The 24,771-nt window shown below is 48.1% G+C and overlaps 1 protein-coding gene across 1 annotated transcript in view; it reads right to left on the bottom strand.

Moving 5' to 3' along the window:
• Positions 1 to 24,771, bottom strand: part of ccdc170 (coiled-coil domain containing 170) — a 163,297-nt gene that overhangs the window by 54,694 nt on the left and 83,832 nt on the right. Inside the window, exons 9-12 of the mRNA XM_072505176.1 lie at positions 12,752 to 12,952; positions 8,942 to 9,115; positions 5,375 to 5,617; positions 3,366 to 3,602 (exon numbers count right to left, since the gene is read on the bottom strand). Coding sequence (XP_072361277.1) covers positions 3,366 to 3,602; positions 5,375 to 5,617; positions 8,942 to 9,115; positions 12,752 to 12,952 — 855 coding nt within the window. The remainder of the gene's footprint in view (positions 1 to 3,365; positions 3,603 to 5,374; positions 5,618 to 8,941; positions 9,116 to 12,751; positions 12,953 to 24,771) is intronic.

Genomic DNA, 24,771 nt, shown 5'->3' with positions numbered 1-24,771 from the left:
CCTGGATTGTAGTTTTAGGGTAAGGGAGAATGAGAGTAGAGAGGTCAGGAGCACAGATTTGACGTCGCAGGAGGGGGCCAGTGTTCAGGTAGGTGGTTTGAAGTGTGTCTACTTCAATGCCAGGAGTATACGAAACAAGGTAGGGGAACTGGCAGCATGGGTTGGTACCTGGGACTTCGATGTTGTGGCCATTTCGGAGACATGGATAGAGCAGGGACAGGAATGGATGTTGCAGGTTCCGGGGTTTAGGTGTTTTAGTAAGCTCAGAGAAGGAGGCAAAAGAGGGGGAGGTGTGGCGCTGCTAGTCAAGAGCAGTATTACGGTGGCGGAGAGGATGCTAGATGGGGACTCTTCTTCCGAGGTAGTATTGGCTGAAGTTAGAAACAGGAAAGGAGAGGTCACCCTGTTGGGAGTTTTTTATAGGCCTCCTAATAGTTCTAGGGATGTAGAGGAAAGGATGGCGAAGATGATTCTGGATAAGAGCGAAAGTAACAGGGTAGTTATTATGGGAGACTTTAACTTTCCAAATATTGACTGGAAAAGATATAGTTTGAGTACAATAGATGGGTCGTTTTTTGTACAGTGTGTGCAGGAGGGTTTCCTGAAACAATATGTTGACAGGCCAACAAGAGGCGAGGCCACGTTGGATTTGGTTTTGGGTAATGAACCAGGCCAGGTGTTGGATTTGGAGGTAGGAGAGCACTTTGGTGACAGTGACCACAATTCGGTGACGTTTACGTTAATGATGGAAAGGGATAAGTATACACCGCAGGGCAAGAGTTATAGCTGGGGGAAGGGCAATTATGATGCCATTAGACGTGACTTGGGGGGGGATAAGGTGGAGAAGTAGGCTGCAAGTGTTGGGCACACTGGACAAGTGGGGCTTGTTCAAGGATCAGCTACTGCGTGTTCTTGATAAGTATGTACCGGTCAGGCAGGGAGGAAGGCATCGAGCGAGGGAACCGTGGTTTACCAAGGAAGTGGAATCTCTTGTTAAGAGGAAGAAGGAGGCCTATGTGAAGATGAGGTGTGAAGTTTTGGTTGGGGTGATGGAGAGTTACAAGGTAGCGAGGAAGGATCTAAAGAGAGAGCTAAGATGAGCAAGGAGGGGACATGAGAAGTATTTGGCAGGAAGGATCAAGGAAAACCCAAAAGCTTTCTATAGGTATGTCAGGAATAAGCGAATGACTAGGGAAAGAGTAGGACCAGTCAAGGACAGGGATGGGAAATTGTGTGTGGAGTCTGAAGAGATAGGCGAGATACTAAATGAATATTTTTCGTCAGTATTCACTCAGGAAAAAGATAATGTTGTGGAGGAGAATGCTGAGCCCCAGGCTAATAGAATAGATGGCATTGAGTTACGTAGGGAAGAGGTGTTGGCAATTCTGGACAGGCTGAAAATAGATAAGTCCCCGGGACCTGATGGGATTTATCCTAGGATTCTCTGGGAGGCCAGGGAAGAGATTGCTGGACCTTTGGCTTTGATTTTTATGTCATCATTGGCTACAGGAATAGTGCCAGAGGACTGGAGGACAGCAAATGTGGTCCCTTTGTTCAAAAAGGGGAGCAGAGACAACCCCGGCAACTATAGACCGGTGAGCCTCACGTCTGTAGTGGGTAAAGTCTTGGAGGGGATTATAAGAGACAAGATTTATAATCATCTAGATAGGAATAATATGATCAGGGATAGTCAGCATGGCTTTGTGAAGGGTAGGTCATGCCTCACAAACCTTATTGAGTTCTTTGAGAAGGTGACTGAACAGGTAGATGAGGGTAGAGCAGTTGATGTGGTGTATATGGATTTCAGCAAAGCGTTTGATAAGGTTCCCCACGGTAGGCTATTGCAGAAAATACGGAGGCTGGGGATTGAGGGTGATTTAGAGATGTGGATCAGAAATTGGCTAGCTGAAAGAAGACAGAGGGTGGTGGTTGATGGGAAATGTTCAGAATGGAGTACAGTCGCAAGTGGAGTACCACAAGGATCTGTTCTGGGGCCGTTGCTGTTTGTCATTTTTATCAATGACCTAGAGGAAGGCGCAGAAGGGTTGGTGAGTAAATTTGCAGACGATACTAAAGTCGGTGGTGTTGTCGATAGTGTGGAAGGATGTAGCAGGTTACAGAGGGATATAGATAAGCTGCAGAGCTGGGCTGAGAGGTGGCAAATGGAGTTTATTGTAGAGAAGTGTGAGGTGATTCACTTTGGAAGGAATAACAGGAATGCGGAATATTTGGCTAATGGTAAAGTTCTTGAAAGTGTGGATGAGCAGAGGGATCTAGGTGTCCATGTACATAGATCCCTGAAAGTTGCCACCCAGGTTGATAGGGTTGTGAAGAAGGCCTATGGAGTGTTGGCCTTTATTGGTAGAGGGATTGAGTTCCGGAGTCGGGAGGTCATGTTGCAGCTGTACAGAACTCTGGTACGGCCGCATTTGGAGTATTGCGTACAGTTCTGGTCACCGCATTATAGGAAGGACGTGGAGGCTTTGGAGCGGGTGCAGAGGAGATTTACCAGGATGTTGCCTGGTATGGAGGGAAAATCTTATGAGGAAAGGCTGATGGACTTGAGGTTGTTTTCGTTGGAGAGAAGAAGGTTAAGAGGAGACTTAATAGAGGCATACAAAATGATCAGGGGGTTGGATAGGGTGGACAGTGAGAGCCTTCTCCCGCGGATGGAAATGGCTGGCACGAGGGGACATCACTTTAAACTGAGGGGTAATAGATATAGGACAGAGGTCAGAGATAGGTTCTTTACGCAAAGAGTAGTGAGGCCGTGGAATGCCCTACCTGCAACAGTAGTGAACTCGCCAACATTGAGGGCATTTAAAAGTTTATTGGATAAACATATGGATGATAATGGCATAGTGTAGGTTAGATGGCTTTTGTTTTGGTGCAACATCGTGGGCCGAAGGGCCTGTACTGCGCTGTATTGTTCTATGTTCTATCTCTTCCAATAGACAGCATCGCCAACATTATAGCCCTTCCTCAATACTACACTGTTAGGTGCTCAAGTTCACTAGTGTCATTCAGGGAAGGAAATCTGCCATCCTTGCCTCATCTGGCCTGCTTTTGACTCCAGATCCACAGCAAGGTGGTTGATTCTTACATGCCCTCTGAAATGATCTAGCAAGCCACCATCACGCTAACTAGGAATGGCCAATAAACGCTGGCCCAGCCAGAGAGGCCCAAATCCCGTAAACTAATTTTTAAAACATCCCTTTGGTGTGAGTTCAACCAACAGCCTTCACATTCAGAGGCAAGAGAGGTGCCACCATGCACACCTGCTAATCTTGGAATGGAACATCTCAGTGCTGTTGCAAATGGACGTCGCTCTTCACCTTGAGGAGTTTAATGATGAATACCCCTACCTGTCTCTCCCGTTTGCCCACTTCCTCCAGCGTCTGTTTGAGTGTCTTCAGCTCACTGCCCACAGCTTCCAGTATGTTCCGAGCTCGACCTTTCTCCTCCTTTGCCTCAAATTCGGTGAAGTCCAGATCGGACTTTGTGGAGTTTAGCTTTTCTATAGCCGTCTCCTTCAACCTCTCCAGCCTCTTCATGGATTTATTCAGCTCCTCTATCATTTTACTTTGCTCTAGTGTTTTAATCTACAGACATATTGGAGGAGAAGACAGTTCTATCAATTGGAATTGTGCACACCTTATAGAGAATGAACCAACAATAAAGCTTTCAATTAACAAAGGAAAGTATGTAAGTGTTGAAGTCTCAATGTAGAGGGTGATTTGCATCTCAGCATCAACTAACCAACCAATCAAGGTTAACGACATAGTGGTAATGTCCCTGAACCAGTAATTCAGAGACAGTTGCTAACATTTTTCAGCCATTCCCACCGGCGGGATCTTCCAGTCCTGTCATCGGGCGGTCCTCCACAGTGGGTTCCCTGACAGTGAAAGGTGCAAACAACGGGAAAACCCGTTGACAGCAGCGAGACCGGAGGATGGTGCTGGCGGTCAATGGCAGGCCACCTCCACTGCAACAAAACATGCTGGGGAGGAGGGCCAAATGAACCCGCCAGTGAGTTCAAATCCCACCATGGCAGCTTGAAAATATAAAACAAGAAGCAGAAAAGTGACCATGTTGTAAAAACTCAATGAACCGATTCATGAGTGTCCTTTAGGGCAGGAAACCTGTCATTCTTATCCAGTCTTCCTTTCTGGGACTCCAACATGATTAGCACTTTTTTGTTTTAATGTAATTTTTTACAAACATTTAGAAGTACAAAAACATAAATGCTCTGGGGAACATTCTCCCCAACTCACAATTTTACAGTCTCTATCTGTACAAGTTTTTCTTTTTCCCCCTTTTCACCACTCCCCCCACGGCGAACAATTCCTCAAACATGGTCATGAACAATCCCCAACATGGTTAGCTCTTAGCTACCTTCTGAAGTGGCCAAGCAAGCATGCAGTTGTATCATCACTTTCCCAGGAAAACGAGAGATGATCAATGAATGTCAGCCTTGCCAATATAGTGTCCATGGCCCAAGATTGGAAAATAAAAAAATACAATTGCTCTCCTTTAAACACCAGAATCGGTCTTGTGGTGCAGTGGGTAGCGTCCCTGTCTCGGAGTCAGAAGGTCTGGCTCGAATCCCACCCCAGGACTTGTTGGCCAAGAAAGGTGCGCTCATAACGCAGCCAAACAGGTTGAATGTCAACCTGTACATTCTTCCAACCACGCCAATGAATGCCAGTAAGAGCGGGAAAGACTCCTGGTCATCCATGCTTGATGTGGAATGGCGCCCCTCAAACTATAAGCCTCTGGCAACAGACAATCAACATGTTCCAGGAATTACTAGCTATGAAAATGGACAAAAGTCTGCCTTAGTGCACCACTAGATGCGGGAAGAGAATTGGAAACACCAAAATCAGGGATATTTTTTGAATTACTCGTTACCTCTGCCTACTTGGTTGATACAATATATGCAAGCAAAATAGGCAATTCGCTAATCCAATACTTCCAGTATGGGTCTGACACAAATGGGTCAATGTAAGAAGTACACGGTGCAGCAATGATTGTGTAATCTGCTTTCAAACTGGAAGGGAAGAACAATGTACTGTTCATGTTATGATTGATAACCTCACTTGGTCCTCTCTTCACTGTGAAGAGGAACTTGGCAACTAGTACAGAACCAGGCAGCATCCACCATCCACAATGGAGTATCAAATACCAGCTTTCAAGATCAGCCAGTCAAACCCAACCTTGTTGAATAGCTGGCATCCCTATTCCACTGAACCTATTTTTTGCAGGAGCCCTTAAAGCTAAAGGTTGTGAGATAGTAACCTTACATGCAGAATATTAGGACAGAGGCCAATAGCACATTGGCCAATGATAAGTGGGCTGGGAGTTTTAGAAGTACCTTAAGCTCATGAGTGTCAGAGAGCTTCGCTTTCAGATCTATGCTGGAGGTTTGTGCTTTATGGAGTTCCTTCTCAAGGCGTTCCACTTTTTTCTGCAGCTTCCGCACAGTTAAGTGGGCCTCGTCCCTTTCCACCGCCAGCGCAGTTTGGGTCTGTTTCTCAACATCCAGTTGGGTGATTTTTTTCCTCAACAGGTCCATGTGCAGCTCCTTGCTGACCAAGTTCTCTTTCTGGGCTTTAAGCTGGGAGAGTTTAAAGAAAAAAGAATTAGTCTCTTTTGTTCTCTCAGATTGAAAGCGATTTGTTCTTTAAAACATCAGCCCTAGCTCAGTAGCTGCACCCTGGGCCTGGAGTCAAAAGGCTGTGTGTTCAAATCCCACTCCAGAGACTTAAACACATAATCCAGGCCAATACGTCATAATATGGGCGATACGGTAGCACAGTGGTTAGCACAGGTTCGATTCCGCTGGCATCACAGTCTTTGCAGAGTCTGCACGTTCTCCCCGTGTCTGCGTGGCCTCTGGGTGCTCCGGTTTCCTCTAACAAGTCCCGAAAGATGTGCTGTTAGGTGAATTGGGCATTCTGAATTCTCCATTCTTGTACATGAACAGGCGCCGGAATGTGGTGACTAGGGGATTTTCACAGTAACTTCATTGCAGTGTTAATGTAAGCCTACTTGTGACAATAATAAAGATTATTATTATTATTACATGGGTGGGAGTGCTGCACTGTCGAAGATGCCATTTCATTTGAATGTGGTGTTAAATCCTCACAGGTGGCTGTAATACTTCCCGTGGCAGTCAGAAAAGGAGAACAGGTGTTCTACCCAGGGTTCTGGCCAATATTTGTCGCTCGGGCAACATCACCAAAATGGATGATCTGTTCCTATCCTCTTCCCTGCTTGCGGTGCACAAATTGGTTGCTGGGTTTCCTGTATTATAACAACGGCAGCATTTCAAAAGTACTTCTTTGGCTGTAAAGCACTTTGGGATGTGCTGAGGCTTTTTTCTTTAGGACCGAGTAGAGGGAGCTTTACTTTCCATCGGTCTGTCTCTGTTCCTAACATGGGACTGTTTGGTACTAAAATAGTCTGAACTCCATTCTTTAGCATCAGTATCACTTACCTTGATCAGCACAAACATTTTAGAAAAGGAGAAAAAAGAACTCTGAATTAAGTAATTCTGAAAGGTCTGTGAGAGAAAATAAATGTACAAGTCTTACTGCAGCCTGGTGTAAATAAATGTACAAGTCTTACTGCAGCCTGGTGTAAATAGATGTACAAGTCTTACTGCAGCCTGGTGTAAATAGATGTACAAGTCTTACTGCAGCCTGGTGTAAATAGATGTACAAGTCCTACTGCAGCCTGGTGTAAATAGATGTACAAGTCTTACTGCAGCCTGGTGTAAATAGATGTACAAGTCTTACTGCAGCCTGGTGTAAATAGATGTACAAGTCTTATTGCAGCCTGGTGTAAATAGATGCCTATCCAGGGAGCCTCTTGATTGCTATTTTTCCCCAAGCACAATTGTCGTGGACAGATATTGCTTCAGGTTTAGGTGTTAGCTCCAAATCAGTTGGACGTAACAGTAACCTGCAATTTCCTGTCCTTGTTAGTGCTGGGATAAACACAGACGAGGTGACTCGATGACTGGGAATTGAAAGGACTGGATAGCATTTCAATTTAAAATGTAAGCAGTAATGAGTGTGAAAATATGCCCAGTAAAAACCGTTAGGTCAAGATTCTGGGATGGTTGCATGAGGTACTGGCTCCAGTTCATAGAATCATAGAAGTTTACAGCATGGAAACAGGCCCTTCGGCCCAACCAGTCCATGCCGCCCAGTTTTTACCATTAAGCTAGTCCCAGTTGCCCGCACTTGGCCCATAACCCTCTATACCCATCTTACCCATGTAACTATCTAAATGCTTTTTAAAAGACACAATTGTACCCGCCTCTACTACTACCTCTGGCAGCCCATTCCAGACACTCACTACCCTCTGAGTGAAGAAATTGCCCCTCTGGGCCCTTCTGAATCTATCCCCTCTCACCTTAAACCTATGCCCTCTAGTTTTAGACTCCCCTACCTTTGGGAAAAGATGTTGACTATCTACCTTATCTATGCCCCTCATTATTTTATAGACCTCTATAAACAAAGATTAAATGCTCTCCCCACTGGCATGAATGGAGATGGTAGCGAGTTGAAAATGTACACTCCCCCCTACCACAGGCTCCACCAGCTCATTCAATCTCCTTCTCAAACCCATGCACACTCTATCTTGAAATGTTTAGATACTGGATTTACAGTTGTCACTATTGATGGTGGCACAATGATGAGCACCGCTGCCTCACAGTGCCAGGGACTCGGGTTCGATCCCGGTCTGTGTGGAGTTTGCACGTTCTCCCAGTGTCTGAGTGGGTTTTCTCGCACAGTCCAAAGATGTGCAGGTTGGGTGGATTGGCCATGCTAAATTGCTAAATTGCCCCTTCATGTCAAAAAGGTTAGGTGGGGTTACGGTGTTGCGGGCCAAGGTGGGGTGCCCTCTCAGAAGGTCGTGCAGATTCGATGAGTGAATGGCCTTCTTCTGCACTGTAGGGATTCTATGATTTAAAAATTTTTTAAAAAATTATTATTATTTTTTTTTTAAAGAGTATCCAATTATTTTTTTCCAATTAAGGGGCAATTTAGCGTGGCCAATCCACCTATCCTGCACATCTTTTGGATTGTGGGGGCGAAACCCACGCAAACACAGGGAGAATGTGCAAACTCCACACGGACAGTGACCCCGAGCCGGGATCGAACCTGGGACCTCGGCGCTGTGAGGCAACCGTGCTAACCACTTGCGCCACCGTGCTGCACTGTAGGGATTCTATGATGTGTAAGGGTAATGGGCACAGATTTTTATCTTCACTGCCTAGACAGTAATCTCCTGGGATGGATCGCCCAAACTCTCAATAGGAATCAATAAAATGAAAATAATGGGATTCCATGAAGGTGTGCGTATACTGCCTCCAAGATTACTGCCCTAAGGTGAAAATCTATACCATAAACAGATAGAAAGACTGGTGGATTATTTAAAAATTCATTTACGGATGTGAGTGTCGATGGCTCAGCCAGCATTTATTGCCCCTCCCTACTTGCCTTTGGGAAGGTGGTGGTGAGCTGCCTTCTTGAACCCCTACAGACCCAGAGGTGTAGGTACACTCACAGTGCTGTTAGGGATGGTGTTCCAGGATTTCAACCCAGCGACAGTGAAGGAACAGTGACATATTTGCCAAGTCAGGATTGTGAGTGACTTGGAGGGGAACCTCCAGCTGGCGGTGATAGACAGGATCAAGACAGGTAAGCTGGATAGAGCAAGAAAGTTCATGATAAAGTAGATAGACAGGGATTGAATGGTGGGTAAGAGTTGATGAGGGGCGAGAATGTGGATGGGTCATGGCTGCTGAGTTGATTGGCTGTTTCTTGTTCATAGCATACTGGCTTCACTCCACATATTAACCTTGTACTAGAAAATCAATCAAATTAAATTGACAACGTCAAGAATTGGATATCTGAGATTATTCTACCTTTCTCTTCAGATTGTATGTAAGAGTCTTGTTCTCAATTATGGCCTCATTCTCCATTTTAACCAGCTGGTCAGTTCGAGCAAGAATAGCCTCCAGCTGCATACCGAAGCCAATCTCTGCTGTCATTCTCTCCAGCTTCATCTTCTCTGCTACATCCTCCAGGAATTTGAGATACTTCATAGGAAATGAACATTTTAATTACTAGGGTGCATGCATTTGTGTTTGCAAACGCAATTTTAACCTTCCAACGAAGATGCAGAAATATTCAGATAAGAGGCAGGTGGCGGGGCTGGGGGCGCAGGTTGGGTTGGAGGAACTGGTCAAGGGACTGGGGAGTATGCAGGCGGGGAAGGCACCGGGGCCAGATGGGTTCACGGTGGAATTCTATAGGAAGTACGTGGACCTGTTGGGCCCGCTGCTGATAAGGACTTTCAACGAGGCAAGGGAGGGGGTGTCCTGCCCCCGACGATGTCTAGGGCGCTGATTTCTCTAATTCTGAAGCCGGACAAGGACCCTGTACAGTGCGGACCATATAGGCCGATTTCACTCCTTAATGTGGATGCGAAACTGATAGCAAAGGTATTGACCATGAGGATTGAGGATTGTGTTCCGGGGGTCATACACGAGGATCAGACGGCTTTTGTGAAAGGGAGGCAGTTGAATACCAACGTACGTAGGCTCCTGAATACAATTATGATGCCGGCGGTGGAGGGGGAGGCGGAGATAATGGCGGCAATGGACAAGGAGAAGGCCTTTGATAGAGTGGTGCAAGGGTACCTGTGGGAGGTGTTGAGGACGTTTGGGTTCGGGGAGGTGTTCGTCAGCTGGGTGAGGCTGCTGTACGATGCCCCGGTGGCGAGTGTGACCACGAGCAGGAGGAGGTCGGATTATTTCCGGCTATACCGAGGGACGAGGCAGGGGTGTCCTCTATCACCCCTGCTCTTTGCGCTGGCGACTGAGCCCCTGGCCATGGCTTTGAGGGAGTCTAGGACTGGAGAGGTTGGTGCGGGGGGTGGGGGGTGGGGGGGTTGGGGTGGTGTGGGGGGGGGGGGGGGGGGGGGGGGGGGAGGAGGAACACAGGGTATTGTTGTATGCGGACAATCTGCTATTGTATGTGGCGAACCCGGTGGGGGGAATGCCGGAGGTGATGCGGATCCTGAGGGAGTTTGGGGATTTCTCCGGGTATCAGCTCAACATGGGGAAGAGCGATCTGTTCGTGGTGCACCCAGGAGACCAGGAAAGGGGGATTGGTGAGCTTCCGCTAAAAAGTGCAGAAAGAAGTTTTAGATACCTGGGGGTTCAGGTGGCTAGGAGCTGGGGGGGCCCTGCATAAGCTCAACTTAACGAGGCTGGTGGAGCAAATGGAGGAGGAGTTCAAAAGGTGGGATATGCTGCCGCTCTCCCTGGCGGGTAGGGTGCAGTCGGTTAAAATAACGGTGCTCCCAAGGTTTTTGTTTCAGTGCCTCCCCATCCTGATCCCTAAGGCCTTCTTTAAGCGGGTTAACAGGAGTATTGTGGGTTTGTATGGGCGAAGAAGACCCAGAGGGTGAGAAGGGTGTTCTTGGAGCGGAGCAGGGACGGGGGTGGGGGGGGTTAGCGTTGCCAAACTTATGTGGGTACTATTGGGCTGCCAATGCGGCGATGATACGTAAGTGGGTAATGGAGGGGGAGGGGGCGGCGTGTAAGAGGCTGGAGATGGCGTCCTGTGTGGGCACGAGCCTGGGGGCTCTGGTGACAGCACCGCTGCTGCTTCCTCCGACGCGGTACACCACGAGCCCGGTGGTAGCGGCGACCCTCAAAATCTGGGGGCAATGGAGACGCCACGGGGGGAGGTGGGGGCTTCGGTGTGGTCCCCGATACGGGAGAACCATCGGTTTGTCTCAGGGAAAATGGATGGGGGGTTCTTGAGTTGGCACAGGGCAGGTATTAGGACGATGGGGGACCTGTTCATAGACGGGAAGTTTTCGAGCCTTGGGGATCTGGAGGAGAAATTCGGGCTCCCCCCGGAAATGCTTTCAGATATCTGCAGGTAAGGGTGTTCGTTAGACGACAGGTGGTGGAGTTTCCGCTGCTGCCGGCGCGCAGGGTCCAGGACAGGGTGCTTACGTGGGTGTGGGTTGGAAAGGGGAGGATCTCGGCAACGTATCAGGTGATGCAGGAGGACGAGGAGGCTTCGGCGGAGGAGTTAAAAGGTAAGTGGGAGGAGGAGCTGGGGGAGGAGATCGACGAGGGTATATGGGTGGATGCCCTGGGAAAGGTAAACTCTTCCTCCTCTTGCATGAGGCTCAGCCTGATACAATTTAAGGTGCTGCACAGGGCGCACATGACCGGGGCAAGGCTAAGTTGTTTTTTTGGGAGTGGGGACAAATGTGCGAGGTGTTCGGGGAGCCCAGCAAACCACACCCACATGTTCTGGGCATGTCCAGCGTTGGAGGAGTTCTGGAGGGGCGTAGCGAGGACGGTGTCAAGGGTAGTGAATTCCAGGGTTAGGCCTAGCTGGGGGCTCGCAATATTTGGGGTGTCGGACGAGCCGGGAGTGCAGGAGGCGAAAGAGGCCAGTATTCTGGTCTTTGCGTCCCTGGTAGCCCGGCGAAGGATTCTGCTTCAGTGGAAGGATGCGAGGCCCCCAAGAGTGGGGGGGTTCCGTGTCTGGTAGGGGATGCACTATGGTTTACTGTTTAACATCTATTTGTTTATTTATGCACTTTTGTTCTTGTTGTTTTAATATTTGTGTAAAGGGGGGGGTTCTATTTTTCTGTTGTGATAATCTGTGAAAGATTTTGAATAAAAATTATTTTTAAGAAAAAAGAAATATTCAGATAAATTGTCCCACATTTACTTCACATTGACATCAATTCACATCGCATATATAAAATATATAAAACTTAAACCCAAACATACATCCTCAAATCCAGCTTCAGGTCTCAGCCACTTCACCAAAAGCAATTTCAAGGAACGGACTCTACGAGAGGATGTGGCCTGTTTCATTCCCATATTTTTTGGCACTCCAGAGAAGATGGCGCCCTTGTAGGAGTGCCAGCCATATCATGAGAGATCCGTCCTTTGACTAATAATCCAAGGGCTGAATCTCATTTACGAATAATCTACCCAATTCCCATGCATTTACCTGAACTAAAAATGCAATCATTCCAAACAGAGAGGAAACCAAGGACTGTCGGAGACCAGAGAGCATTAGCATCATACTTGGGCCTCAATTTTAATCCTGACACTGGCATTCAAATATGCCAGCCTCAGTGGGTACATTTCTCAAGAGGCCTTGACTGTAGCGGGAGAGGGAGTGTTTTAAAATCAGAAAATGCTGGATAAACTCAGCAGGTCTGGCAACATTGGTGGAGAGAGAAACAGCGCTAATGTTGAGAGTCTGAATGATCCTTCTACAGAACTGTAATTAACTGTGTTTCCCTCTCCACAGATGCTGCCAGACCTGAGTTTGTCTAACATTTCCTGCTTTTATTTTAGGATTTCCAGCATCTGCAGGATTTTGCTTTTATTTGGGGGAAGTGTTTTATTGTGGTGGGGCTCATGAGCTGGGGCAGCAAGCAAGGTGCCTGCAAAACTGGAGAACTCTGTAGCCTCCAATGTCCTGCTCCTTGGGTTTAAGGAGGAGACAGGTGAACTCTGAAGGATGAGAATGAGTAGCGTGGAAGAAAACCGAAAGAAATAATATAGCCCCATTCTGTTCCCTCCCAGTTGATGGGATAAGTGACGTTACTTCTCATTCACTGTTATAAAAGCAAGTTGGGTGTCGAAATAATCAGAAAATAAACTTGGTCCAACTGGTCCCCATACTTTCAGTTTGTCCAGGCTCAAGCTGTCGCAAAGCACATCCCCAGACAGCAGATTTCCCTCCAAGTGCCGAACGTTCTCCTGGAGCTCTGATAGCCTCTGCTCTGCCTTCGTGGAGCGCTGCAGGGCAGCTTGGTGCAAATCCACCTGCTTCTCCAGTTGCTCCGCCAGTTTGATCGCCTTCTCTTCCAGCTGCGACGCTGTCTGACAGAGACGTTTAGAAACACACAATTAAAGACTGCCACTGCTTTCTGGTTCCGATGGTCACAATTGGAACTGACCTTTGCTGTACCGTCGTGCATGGTCAGAAATGCGCCAGCACCAACACTTTACACCTACAGCGAGCTTTCATATGTGGTGTGTGAATTTAAAAATACAATGGGATTGTCAGGGAGGCGGGGTGGGGGTAAACTAACCTTACACCTCCTTAGCTGAAATAGCTGTATATCAAATGAGCCCCTCTGGCCTCGATCATGGCTGTTTTGTATCCCATTTTAACAATCTTAAGACCATAAGAAATAGGAACAGGAGTAGGCCATTCAGTCCTTCGAGCCTGCTTCTCCATTTAATAAGATCATGGCTGATTTAACACTCACAAAGTCCACTGTCCTGCCTTCTCTCAGTAACCCTGAATTCCCCGACTAATTAAAAACCTATTGATCTCAGTCTTAAAGTGTTGGTTCCCTATCCTTTGATATCCTCACCGAACAAAATAAATCTATCAACCTCACAGTTGAAGATTTTAATTGACTGCGGGCATGAGTCACTCGGATTCCATTCCTAATGGGCCTTGCTTTAATTTTAATGTGTCGCCCTTGTGATGAATTCCCACACCCTCTTGGCACCCGTCCTATCGAATGCTTTTGTACCACTTTACCTGAATTCGATCACCCCAAACCCTCTTAGCTGAAGGGAATACATGCCAAGTGGATGCAACCTTTTGTCACCGTTTAACCCTTTGAGTCCTGGTATCACATTGGTGAATCTATACTCGACCCTCTTCCCACACCACCCATGGTCACTATATCTACTCTGTGTTGCACTGCTTGATATGATGGCATCGGCAAATGTCCATAAAGAGAAAAGGCAGGTTAATGCTTCAGGATTGTCTCCTTCATCAGAACTGATGACGAAAAACGGCTATTTTAGTTCGGCTTGAAAAGCAGAGGAAAGGTGCAAAGTGGAAAACATTTAACTCCCTCCGTGATTGGTGAATCTGTGGATTCTCTCTCCGCCCTCTGCACTATTCGCCTATTTTCCCAGCCTGACTAAAATGCCTTCTTATTGTTCGATCTTCAGTTTCGATGCGGGGTACAGATCCAAAGCATTAACTTGCCGTCCTCCCCTTGCCCAGTGACCTGATGTGCAACGTCCTGGATTTTCTGTTTTAGCTTTGGGTTTGCAGATTCGGCGTTTTTCATTTTATTTTAATTCTGCTGTGGAATATTTTAATGGCATTTACGAGCACTTAAGCGCCGTCTGGCTGAAGAGGAGGCCGCGTCCGGTTAACAGCCTGCGTCTGAGGCACTCCCACTTCCAAAACACTGAACAAATAATTCAGCCCTCTCTAAACATTGCATCATTGTCAGGAAATAGTGCTGAGCATGTTTTTATTTCAGCGAGCGTCCCTCACCCTCACCCAATGCTCCCGCTGCCTCAGTGCTTCTAGACGATCATTGTTACAAGACAATCAATAAAGATTTTTCAGCTAATATAATGTTCAGCACAGGCAAAGACGGCCGAAGGTATAAAAACGTTGACTCAATTCTTTGGTAATCTTTGCGGTTGTGGGCACCATTGGGTTGATTTTAAGAGCCCTACCTATCGAAAAGTTTTATGGATGGGAGATTCAGGATGAGTGTGGGCCTGGATTCTCGACATCCGACCCAGAGGACAACGGGCTGAGTTTGCAGTGTCACTTTGTCAGATCTACAGGGAGACTTGTGCTGTTCAAATGGGTGGATGACAGGAAAGTTGGCCTGATTTGAATATGGCCTCTCAAAGGCTGATCATAGCCTGCACACTCATTGCGCATTTGTAAAGCATGGCGCATCATTAAGCAAACTGTAACAAGATTTCCCCTTTCATAGATAAACATTGAGCTCCGCAGATTGGCACCAGAGATTAGTAATCTCAACGCCTACCCAGAAAAATTAAGACAGTACAATAGCACTACTATTCATCAGGGCCTGTAATCAAGGTATCAGTCTTTTGGTTTCTGTCAAATACCGAACTTGTGCAATTCGGTAACGTCCGGCCTATTTACAAGCTCTCTGCTTCATTCGCACCTGGAGACAAGAGCTCTAAAAAGAAGGCAAAGGGGAAGGAAGTTATGTCAACATGCAGCCTTTAAAGAACTGCAGCATTAGGAATTTAGCTACTTGTAAAGTTAAACAGCCACATCGGGAAACAAAATCATTTTCAAAAAGCAGGCTTTGAATACGTGTCAGTATTTCCAAATCCTCCATCCAGGGGAAGAAATAGCTGGCAAAAATAGGCATGGATGGCCAAGCTGTTAAGAAAACAGCAATAGTAAGCATTGGTGAGCATTTGAGCCCTTGTTTGGTTATCTGATAATGCCATTTGATCATGTCAGTTTGGTAAGTTTCAGCTCTAAGTTGCAGCCAGAATTTATGGCCTGCTGTTGAATGGGGACATATAGTGGTAAACGATCAAAGAGTTGTACTGCAGTCTGCGTGTGATACACTGGACAACTTAGAGTGTATTGAGAATGTGAGAGGGGGCGGCACGGTGGCACAGTGGTTAGCACTGCTGCCTACGGAGCTGAGGACCCAGGTTCGATCCTGGCCCCGGGTCACTGTCTGTGTGGAGTTTGTACATTCTCCCAGTGTCTGCGTGGATTTCACCCCCACAACCCAAAGAAGTGCAGAGTAGGTGGATTGGCCATGCTAAATTGCCCCTTCACTGGAAAAAAATAATTGGATACTCTAAATGTATAGAGAGAAAAAAAAAGAATGTGAGCAATTACAATGCCACTTTTCTACTTTCCCCATTCAAAACAATGCAGGCAAACTGTCTACGAGTACAAGGTATGTTTGCGCACTGCCCCTCAGTATAAGGTCTACTGGGCATAATCACTAGGTGTAACGTAAATTGGGAACCCTCCACTCCAACACATGGGCAGGAATTAATGAGCCCAATGGGGGTCTCGCCGACTGGTTGGAGAAATACTAGGAAACCCCTACCAGTTCCTTGGGATGTCCTGACAGTTAACATGGGCCTTTCCCGGGATTGAGGCCCACCAGGGGCAGAAATACTGCCCGCAGAGAGGTCCCTGCTGATTAGAGATCGGCGGGTCCTCAGCTGCATCAGCAGCAGTGGCAGCTGCCGGTGGTCCACCCACTAGCAGCCCAGGATCAAGAAAGTAGCCCAGGCCAAAGGCGAGTCTGGCACAAAAGTAAAACGGGAAAGGTGGCCAAACCATAGCTTACAAGGGAAATTAAGAAAGAAGCATACAATTTGGCCAAGGAAAACAACAGGTCTGAGGATTGGGTGCAGTTTAGAATTCAGCAAAGGAGGACCAAGAGATTAATTAAGAAGGGGAAATAGAATATGAGAGTAAACTTGCAGGCAACATAAAAACTGACTGTAAAAGCTTCTATAAGGCGCCGGAATGTGGCGACTAGAGGCTTTTCACAGTAACTTCATTTGAAGCCTACTTGTGACAATAAGCGATTTCTTCTTCTTCTATATGTCTCTGAAGAGAAAAAGATTGGTGAAGACAAATGTAGGTCCCTTATAGTCAGAAACAGGGGCATTTATAATGGGGGACAAAGAAATGGCTGGGCAACTAATTACATATTTTGTTTCTGTCTTCACAAATGAGGACACAAATAAGATACCAGAAATGTTAGGGAGGCTGGGTTTGGTGAGAGGGAGGAACTGAAGGAGATCAATATTAGTAGAGAAATGGTCTAAAGGAACTTGATGGGATTGAAGGTTAATAAATTCCCAGGGCCTAATAATCTACATCCCAGAGTACTTAAAGAAGTAGCTCTAGAAATAGTGGGTGCATTGGTGGTCATCTTCAAGATTCTATAGACTCTCAAACAGTTCCTACTGATTGGAGGGTAGCTAATGTAACTCCACTATTTAAAGAGGGAGGTAGAGGGAAAACAGGGAATTATAGACCAGTAAACTTGACGTCGGTAGTGGGAAAATTCTAGAATCCATTCTCAAAGATTTTATAGCAGAGTGGCAGGATCAGACATGGATTTATGAAGGGGAAATCATGCTTGACAAATCCACTAGAATTCTTCAAGGATGTACTAGTAGAGATGGTGAGGGGGAGTCAGTGGATATGGTTTAATTGGACTTTCAGAAGGTTTTTGACAAAGTCCCACTTTAGCGTGGGATTAGGGGTAGTGCATTGAGATGGACAGAAAACTGGTTGACAGACAGGAAACAAAGAGTAGGAATTAACGGTCTTTTTCCAAATTGCAGGCAGTGACTAATGGGGTACTGCAGGGATTGGTGCTGGAACCCCAGCTAGTCACAATATATATATTGTGGCACGGTAGCACAGTGGTTAGCACAGTTGTTTCACAGCTCCAAGGTCCCAGGTTTGATTCTCGGCTTGGGTCACTGTCTGTGCGGAGTCTGCACATCCTCCCCGTGTCTGCGCTGAGAGGTCATATGCGGACAGGCTGCCCCGTGAGGGTCTCGTTCTGGGTGTTTACAATAGTTACTCTGAAGTTAGAAGTATTTCTTTTCCCTTCTAACTCTTTCAGATTAACTATCAGGGTAAAAGTAGCAGAACCATCCGAAGTTAGCGATTTAACTTGTTCCTGTCGGCTGGTTCCCAGCCCAGCGTAATTGTCCCGAGGACGTTAGTCCTTCTGGACAATTGCCAGGTAAGCTCTAGAGTGGGAACTCCCAAGAGGGATTCCCCAGTGCATCTTTGGGGTATCCCCCAAATGCGACACTGGGGAACCAGGAAGTTATGGGAATATGTGTTCAACTCCTGGGGTTGAATCCACCCAGGAGGAGGCTGAGGCAACCGAAGACCAGGTGGCATTCATGCTAATCATCTGTTTGCTTCAACAAATCTCTCCCTTCAACCTCCTCTTAATTTTCCTGTTTGCATTTACTCTCAATGGTTGTTATTCTCAGATATTCTTACTTCAGTCTCCACCAATCCTTTAATTGTGTAGCTACACCCTTATTGCTCTGCATGTGTATGCCTTCCATTTGGCCCTTTTCTCCTTCATTTTCAAATTAATCATGCTCCCTCTTTACTCCTCTGGAAAGCTGTTCACTTCCAGTGTCTGTGCATATTCCAGTGCTTGCTATTGTTATTGGTCTCTCTGACTGCTTTGTAGCAACACCATGTGGCAAAAAAATGATTGGCAGCAAAGACATTGCTTACTCCAAGTGGTAAGACACAGCCAAATATAATTTTCTTCACACCAAAACTAAAAATGGAAAGTAAGCTTAGCCTGTATTCTCTTGAAGACTGAAAGTTGTGGAGTGATGTCATTGAATTTTCTAAAATGATATTAGGGTAGGTGGAATGAAAGTAGTCCCTTTAATGGGGGAATCCAGAACAAGAGGACCCCAGGTTAAAATTTAAATCATTTGGGAGTGATATCAGGAAACATTTCTTCACCCAATGAGTAGGGACAATCTGGAACTCTTTCCCTCACAGGGGGCAGGGTCCCTTTAAATTTCCTTGCCTGGACTCTCCTCTATATTTGTACATGGTTACAAGTAGTTAATAAAGACTCACTGTTAACATACAGAAGAGTACAAAACCTTTAACAGGCACACTCTGTAACTAACACCATCCCAAAAAGCGGCATAGGATCTTTTACATCCACCTGAGAGGTCAGACAAGGCTTTGGCTTAATATCTCACACAAAACAATGCAGCACTTGCTCAGCACTGCATCTCAGACAATGCGGCACTCCCTCAGCACTGCATATCGGACAATGCAGCACTCCCTCAGTACTGCACATCAGAGAATCCAGCACTCCCTCAGTACTGCATATCGGACGATGCCGCACTCCCTCAGTACTGCACATCAGAGAATGCAGCACTTGCTCAGCACTGCACATCAGACAATGCGGCACTCCCTCAGCACTGCATATCGGACAATGCAGCACTCCCTCAGTGCTGCACATCAGAGAATGCAGCGCTCCCTCAGTGCTGCACATCAGAGAGTGCAGCACTCCCTCAGCACTGCACATCAGAGTATGCAGTGTCCACATGTTCTGGGCATGCCCGAAGCTCAGAGGGTTTTGGCAGGGGTTTGCGAAGGTGCTAGGAACCTGGGTGGCGCCAGGTCCAGAGGTAGCGATCTTTGGAGTGTCAGAAGATCCGGGAGTTCAGGGAGTGAAAGAGTGAAATGTCCTGCCTTTGTCTCCCTAGTAGCCCGGAGACGGATCCTTTTAATGTGGAGGACCCGAAGCCCCTGAGTGTCAAGACCTGGGTTAGTGACATGGCTGAGTTTCTCAGCCTTGAGAAAATAAAGTTTGCCTTAAGAGGGTCAATGTTGGGGTTCTCTTGGAGGTGGCAGCCGTTCATCGACATCCTCGGGGAAAATTAAATGTCAACAGGAGCAGTATTCCAAAGGGGGGGGGGGGGAATAGGTGTTAGATGGTTGTGGTGTGTAAGATTGGGTCGGGTGGGGAAATGTTTATTTTACCACGTCAAAGTCATTGTTATTATTTTTGTTATTGTTATAAAAATTTGCAAATACTTGCCACCCCAGGGGCTACAGGATAAGGTGGTGTCAAAATGGGAGTGGGGGAGGGGAAAGTATCGGAGATTTATAAGGAGCCTATGGAGTGCAAGGGAGCCCCGATAGGGGAGGTGAAGCGAAAGTGGGAGGAAGAGCTGGGTGGGGATCTGGAGGCTGGGTTGAAGGAGGACATCCTGGGGCGAGTCAATGCATCCTCGTCGTGTGCCAGGCTTAGCCTGATATAATATTAGGTAGTCCACAGGGAGCACATGACTGTGGCCCGGATGAGCAGGTTCTTTGAAGAGGTGGAAGATAGATGTGAGCACTTTGCGGGGGGGTTGTCCTACGAATCATGTCCATATGTTTTGAGCATGTCCAAGGCTTAGGGGATTCTGGCAGGGGTTTGCTGACGTCATATCGGAGGTACTGAAGATAAGGGTGGTTCCGAGTCCAGAGGTGGCGTTCTGTGGTGTGTCAGAAGATCCGGGAGTCCAGGGTGTGACAGAGGCCGATGTTTTGGCCTTTGCCTCCCTGGTAGCCCGAAGACAGATTTTATTGGCATGGCGGGATTCGGAGCCCCCGAAGTCGGGGGTGTGAGTCAGGGACATGGCCAGGTTTCTCGGGCTTGAGAAGATTAAGTTCGCCCTGAGGGGATCGATGCTGGGGTTTGCCCGGAGGTGGCAGCCGTTTATTGACTTCTTAGGGAAAAGGGATTGGGGAGTTGTTTAGGTAAGCTATGTTGGCTGGGTTTTGTTGTTGGTTGGGTGTGTGATGTTCATAGTGCTCTTTCGATATCTTGTAAAATTATAAATGCCTTAATAAAAATACTTTAAAAAGAAACATTCTGACTCAGAGGCTAGTATGCTACCATCAACCGTTCCTACTATGCCCAATTGCAGTTTGCTATTACAATTTTTTTTTTTGCAGCTCATCAATGGCACAGAATTGAGCCTGTGCTCATCAGACATGGGTTCAGCTGGAACCCAAAGCGGCTTATCTGGCAGAAAGACTGTTGAAACATAAAGGAGGGGAAAGGCTGAAGAGATGGTCAAATCCACTGTGTCAACCAACATCCCCCACCACCACCCTCCGCCTCAGCCCCGATCTGAATTTAGTCCCCACCTTGAAAGCATGGGGGATGGGGGGGGGGGGGGGGGGGGGGGGGGGGGGGAGAGCAAGGGTGGGTAGGGCGAGAGGGGGAGGGGAGGGGAGTGGGACACTCACTAGCCTGGTATTGTACTGCTAAACAGCAGATTCCATTGGAGGTACTCGTTCAAGCGTGACGTACAAAGCTTTCCCTTCAGTAGGATCAAGTTTCCCCGTCAAACAAAATCTCCTGATAATAACACCATTGTTTGCAGTTTTAATGCAATCACTTCATCTCAGCCCAAACAGGAACCAATTCCTTCAGTCAAATTTGCAATGTTCCAGGCATTGTAAGAATTGGTGTTTCTTTTGTCATGCTATCAGCATAAACAAAGAGTGAATTGGTCACAGTAACCTTTGAAACAACTGAGTTAGCATGAAGAGAAGGGTTCATACTTAAAGACATACAAAAATATTTGAGAGATTCTTTTATCATTAAAGTCAACACTTAGAGGAAACGGTCTACTGCTCTAGTCTTCATATCTCGAATAGAACATCACTGGAGAGGGGGCAAAAATAATTTCACAGGATCCCTACAGTGCAGAAGAAGACCATTAGGCCCACTGAGTCTACACCGATGCTCTGAAAGAGATAACACCCAGACCCCCACCCTATCCCTGTAACCCCACCTAACCTGCACATCTTTGGACTGTGGGAGGAAACCGGAGCACTCGGAGGAGACCCACGCAGACGCGGGGAGAATGTGCAAATTCCACAGTCAGTGAGCCAAGGTCGGAATTGAACCCGGGACCCTGGCGCTGTGAGGCACCAGTGCTAACCACTGTGCCGCCATGCTGCCTCTCAATTTAAAAGGATAATATCAGAATTGAGAGGTTATATCTTTCAGAAAAGAGCACTTTTCTCTGGGAAGAAGAAGGTTTAGAGGTGGTCTGAAAGTGATCTTTAAAATTATGAAGAGGTATGATAAAGTCAATATAATGATGCTTACTATTACAATCCCAGACCAGACCCCAACAGTGGCTGGGATACATTTCTAAAACACCAATAGTTTAGTTTATTTGTAAGATTTGAGACTGTGTGGAAAGAGTGATTCAATTCAGGCGTGATTGCATGAAGAAATAGGGCTTGATTATTTTTAAAACAAAACTTTATTATGAAGACAATATTAAACTTTTTAAGTTCACACAGCCTACAACTTAAACACTACTACTCAGAAACAGGAAGGGGGCTGTCACTATGATGGGGATGTACTACAGGCCTCCCAACAGCCCACGGGAAGTTGAAGAACAGGGGCTGGATTCTCCGTTCTGGAGACTAAATGTTGACAGCGTCGTGAAAATTGTGGAGTTTCACAACGGCATAAACGGCACTACTGGTGAAGGTATTCAGCCACTCCAAAGGGGCTAGCACGGGCGTCATGGGAAACGCCACACTCTGGAAGCGGAACGGCAGCGGATTCGCCGGTTCCGTGATTGCCGCACAGCTGCAGCCACACTCAACGGACTCTCCACCTCCCACATACAAGCGTCGCAGCCAACATGGCTGGAAAGAGTGCAGCGGTGCACTTCCGCGATGCAGAACTGGAGACCCTCCTTGACTCCGTGGAGGAGCAGCGGCTGGTGCTGTAACCCGGCCCGGGAGGGAGGTTCTCAGGCGCCACCGTTTGCCGTGCCTGGGCGGAGGTGGGAGCCGCTGTCAGCAAAGACGCCCGGTCTGGCACCCAGTGCATAAACAACTGCCTCCTCAGGATGGCCAGGGTGAGTCGTCAGCGCTGTGCCCCTACACTAACCCCCCTACCCCACTCACACGTGACCCGGATCCCCCATCCCTGTAAGGCCAGAAAGTTAGACACCAGTTAAGTTGGTTTGGGTGCAGGGCACAGTTGAGTTATAGGGGCTAGGGTACAGACTGCATATATTTCTCCACAATAAACACCTGTTAACACCGTTGAAACCTGCCTCGGTGCTCTGTCTGATGGGTGTGGGGGTGGGCGGTCAGTGATGGCCCCTGGGAGTGGGGGGTGGGTGAGGCCCAATGGTGGGTTTCCCCACGTACGTTCGCAATGACCGGGGCTCGTCGTTCATGAGCGACCAACTGCCAACTGAAACGTGTCTCGATTAATATGTCCCCTGCCTGCTGGCCCTGGCGATTCCATTGTGCGGCCTCTCATGCCTATCCAGCCCCCATGTCCCGCCCACTGTCCCCCTCCCCCTCGTTCTCCTCATCTGACGAGGCCTGCCCTTCCTCCTCATCCTCCTCCTGCACTTTGCCCCTCTGTCGTGCGATGTTGTGGAGGATGCAGCAGACCACAACAATGCGTCCGACCCTCCTGGCTTCGTACTGGAGGGCCCCACCCGGAGCGGTCCAGGCACCTGAAACGCATCTTCAGCACCCCGAAGCACCTCTCAACCACACCCCTGGTCGCACAATGGGCATCATTGTATCGGGTCTGTGGCCTCCGTACAGGCGTCATCAGCCACGACCGCAACGGGTAACCCCTGTTGCCCAGCAACCAGCCCCGCAGTCTGGCGGGGTGTCCCTCGAACGTGTCGGGGATCACCGATTGCACCAAGATGAAAGAGTCGGGTACACTGCCCAGGAATCGGGCGCAGACGTACAGGATCTGCATCTGATGGTCACAGACCTGAATGTTCATCGAGTGGTACCCCTTTCGATTGGTAAACAGCGGCCTGTTATCCACCAGTCTTCGTAGGGCGACGTGCACCCCATCGATGACCCCTGGACCCAGGGCATCCCGGCAATGGCAGCGAAGCCAGCTGCCCGGGCATCCTGGTGGGTGCCGTCCACAGGGTACTGGATGTACCGATCCGCCTGGGCATACAGGGCATCGGTGACCGCATGGGTGCACTTATTCGCCGATGCCTGTGAGATGCCGGACAAGTCCCCACTCGGCAACTGGAACGACCCCGTCGCATAAAGGTTCAGCACCATCGTCACCTTGACCGCCACCGGGAACGGGTGTCCTCGCCCAGTCCCATGCGGCGCCAGGTGTGCCATCATCTGGCAGATGTGTCGCACTGTCTCCCTGCTCATCCACAGTCTCCATATGCATGCCCAGTCCGGAAGGTCCTCAAAGGACATGCGGTCGCGGTATACACGTGGCCTCATCCGGTGCCTCCTTGGCACTTCCTCCTCTTCCTCCTCATCCTGTTGGGCGGCGGGCCCTCCAGCCTGAACGGCTGCCACCTGCCCGTCTGCAGCTCGCTCCTCTGCTGCAGCCTCTGCCTCCTCTCTGAGCCGCCCCTGCTCACGCTGCCACAGGGCTGCAGGCAGGGCAGCGGCCATGGCCACGGTGGCCAACATGTAATCATGGCGCATACACCTGTGCCCAACCAGGTACCATGGGCTACACGGTGGCCAAAGTTGTTACCGCGCGCCCCAACCACGCCATTTTTGGGGGGCCGGAGAACGCCGAATGGGTGTGAAACCAGCATCAGGCTTGATTTCAGCGTCGGAGCTGATTCGCTGGCCGATCGCGTTTCACGATTTTGGCGTCGCCTAACGGAGAATCCTGCCCCAGATATGTTAGCAGATTCTGGATAGATGTAGAAATAATAGGGTTGTTGTAGTGGGAGACTTTAATTTTACTCACATTGACTGGAAACCGCTTAGGGCTAAGGGACTGGATGGTGAGGAACTTGTTAAGTGTGTCCAAGATGGGCAGCACAGTGATTAGCATTTGCTGCCTCACGGCGCCGAGGTCCCGGCTCTGGGTCACAGTCCCTGTGGAGTTTGCACATTCTCCCCGTGTTTGCATGGGTTTCGCCCCCACAACCGAAAGATGTGCAGGGTAGGTGGATTGGCCACGCTAAATTGCCCCTTAATTGGAAAAAATGAATTGGGTACTCTAAATTGTTTTTAAAAAGTGTGTCCAAGAAGGTTTTTTGGAACAATATGTGGATAGTCCCACTAGAAAGGGGGCTATATTGGACCTAGTACTAGGGAACGAGCCCGGCCAGCTTTTGGATACTCACGGAAAAGGACGAGTGTTGTCCCAGGGTTAAGGTGCTAAATTGGGGGAAGGCTAACTACAACCAGGAATTGGAGGCAGGATTTGGAGGCTGTTGTTTGGGAGAGGCTGTTTGAGGGTAAATCAACATTTGGCAGTGGGAGCCTTTTAAGGAGCAGTTGATGGGAGTGCTGGACAGGCATGTGCCGGAAAAAAGGAAGGACAGGAAAGGCAGGATTCGGG

The sequence above is a fragment of the Scyliorhinus torazame genome, chromosome 1 (assembly GCF_047496885.1).
Source record: "Scyliorhinus torazame isolate Kashiwa2021f chromosome 1, sScyTor2.1, whole genome shotgun sequence".
Lineage (NCBI taxonomy): Eukaryota > Metazoa > Chordata > Chondrichthyes > Carcharhiniformes > Scyliorhinidae > Scyliorhinus > Scyliorhinus torazame.
This window is presented reverse-complemented; position numbering and strand designations above follow the sequence as displayed.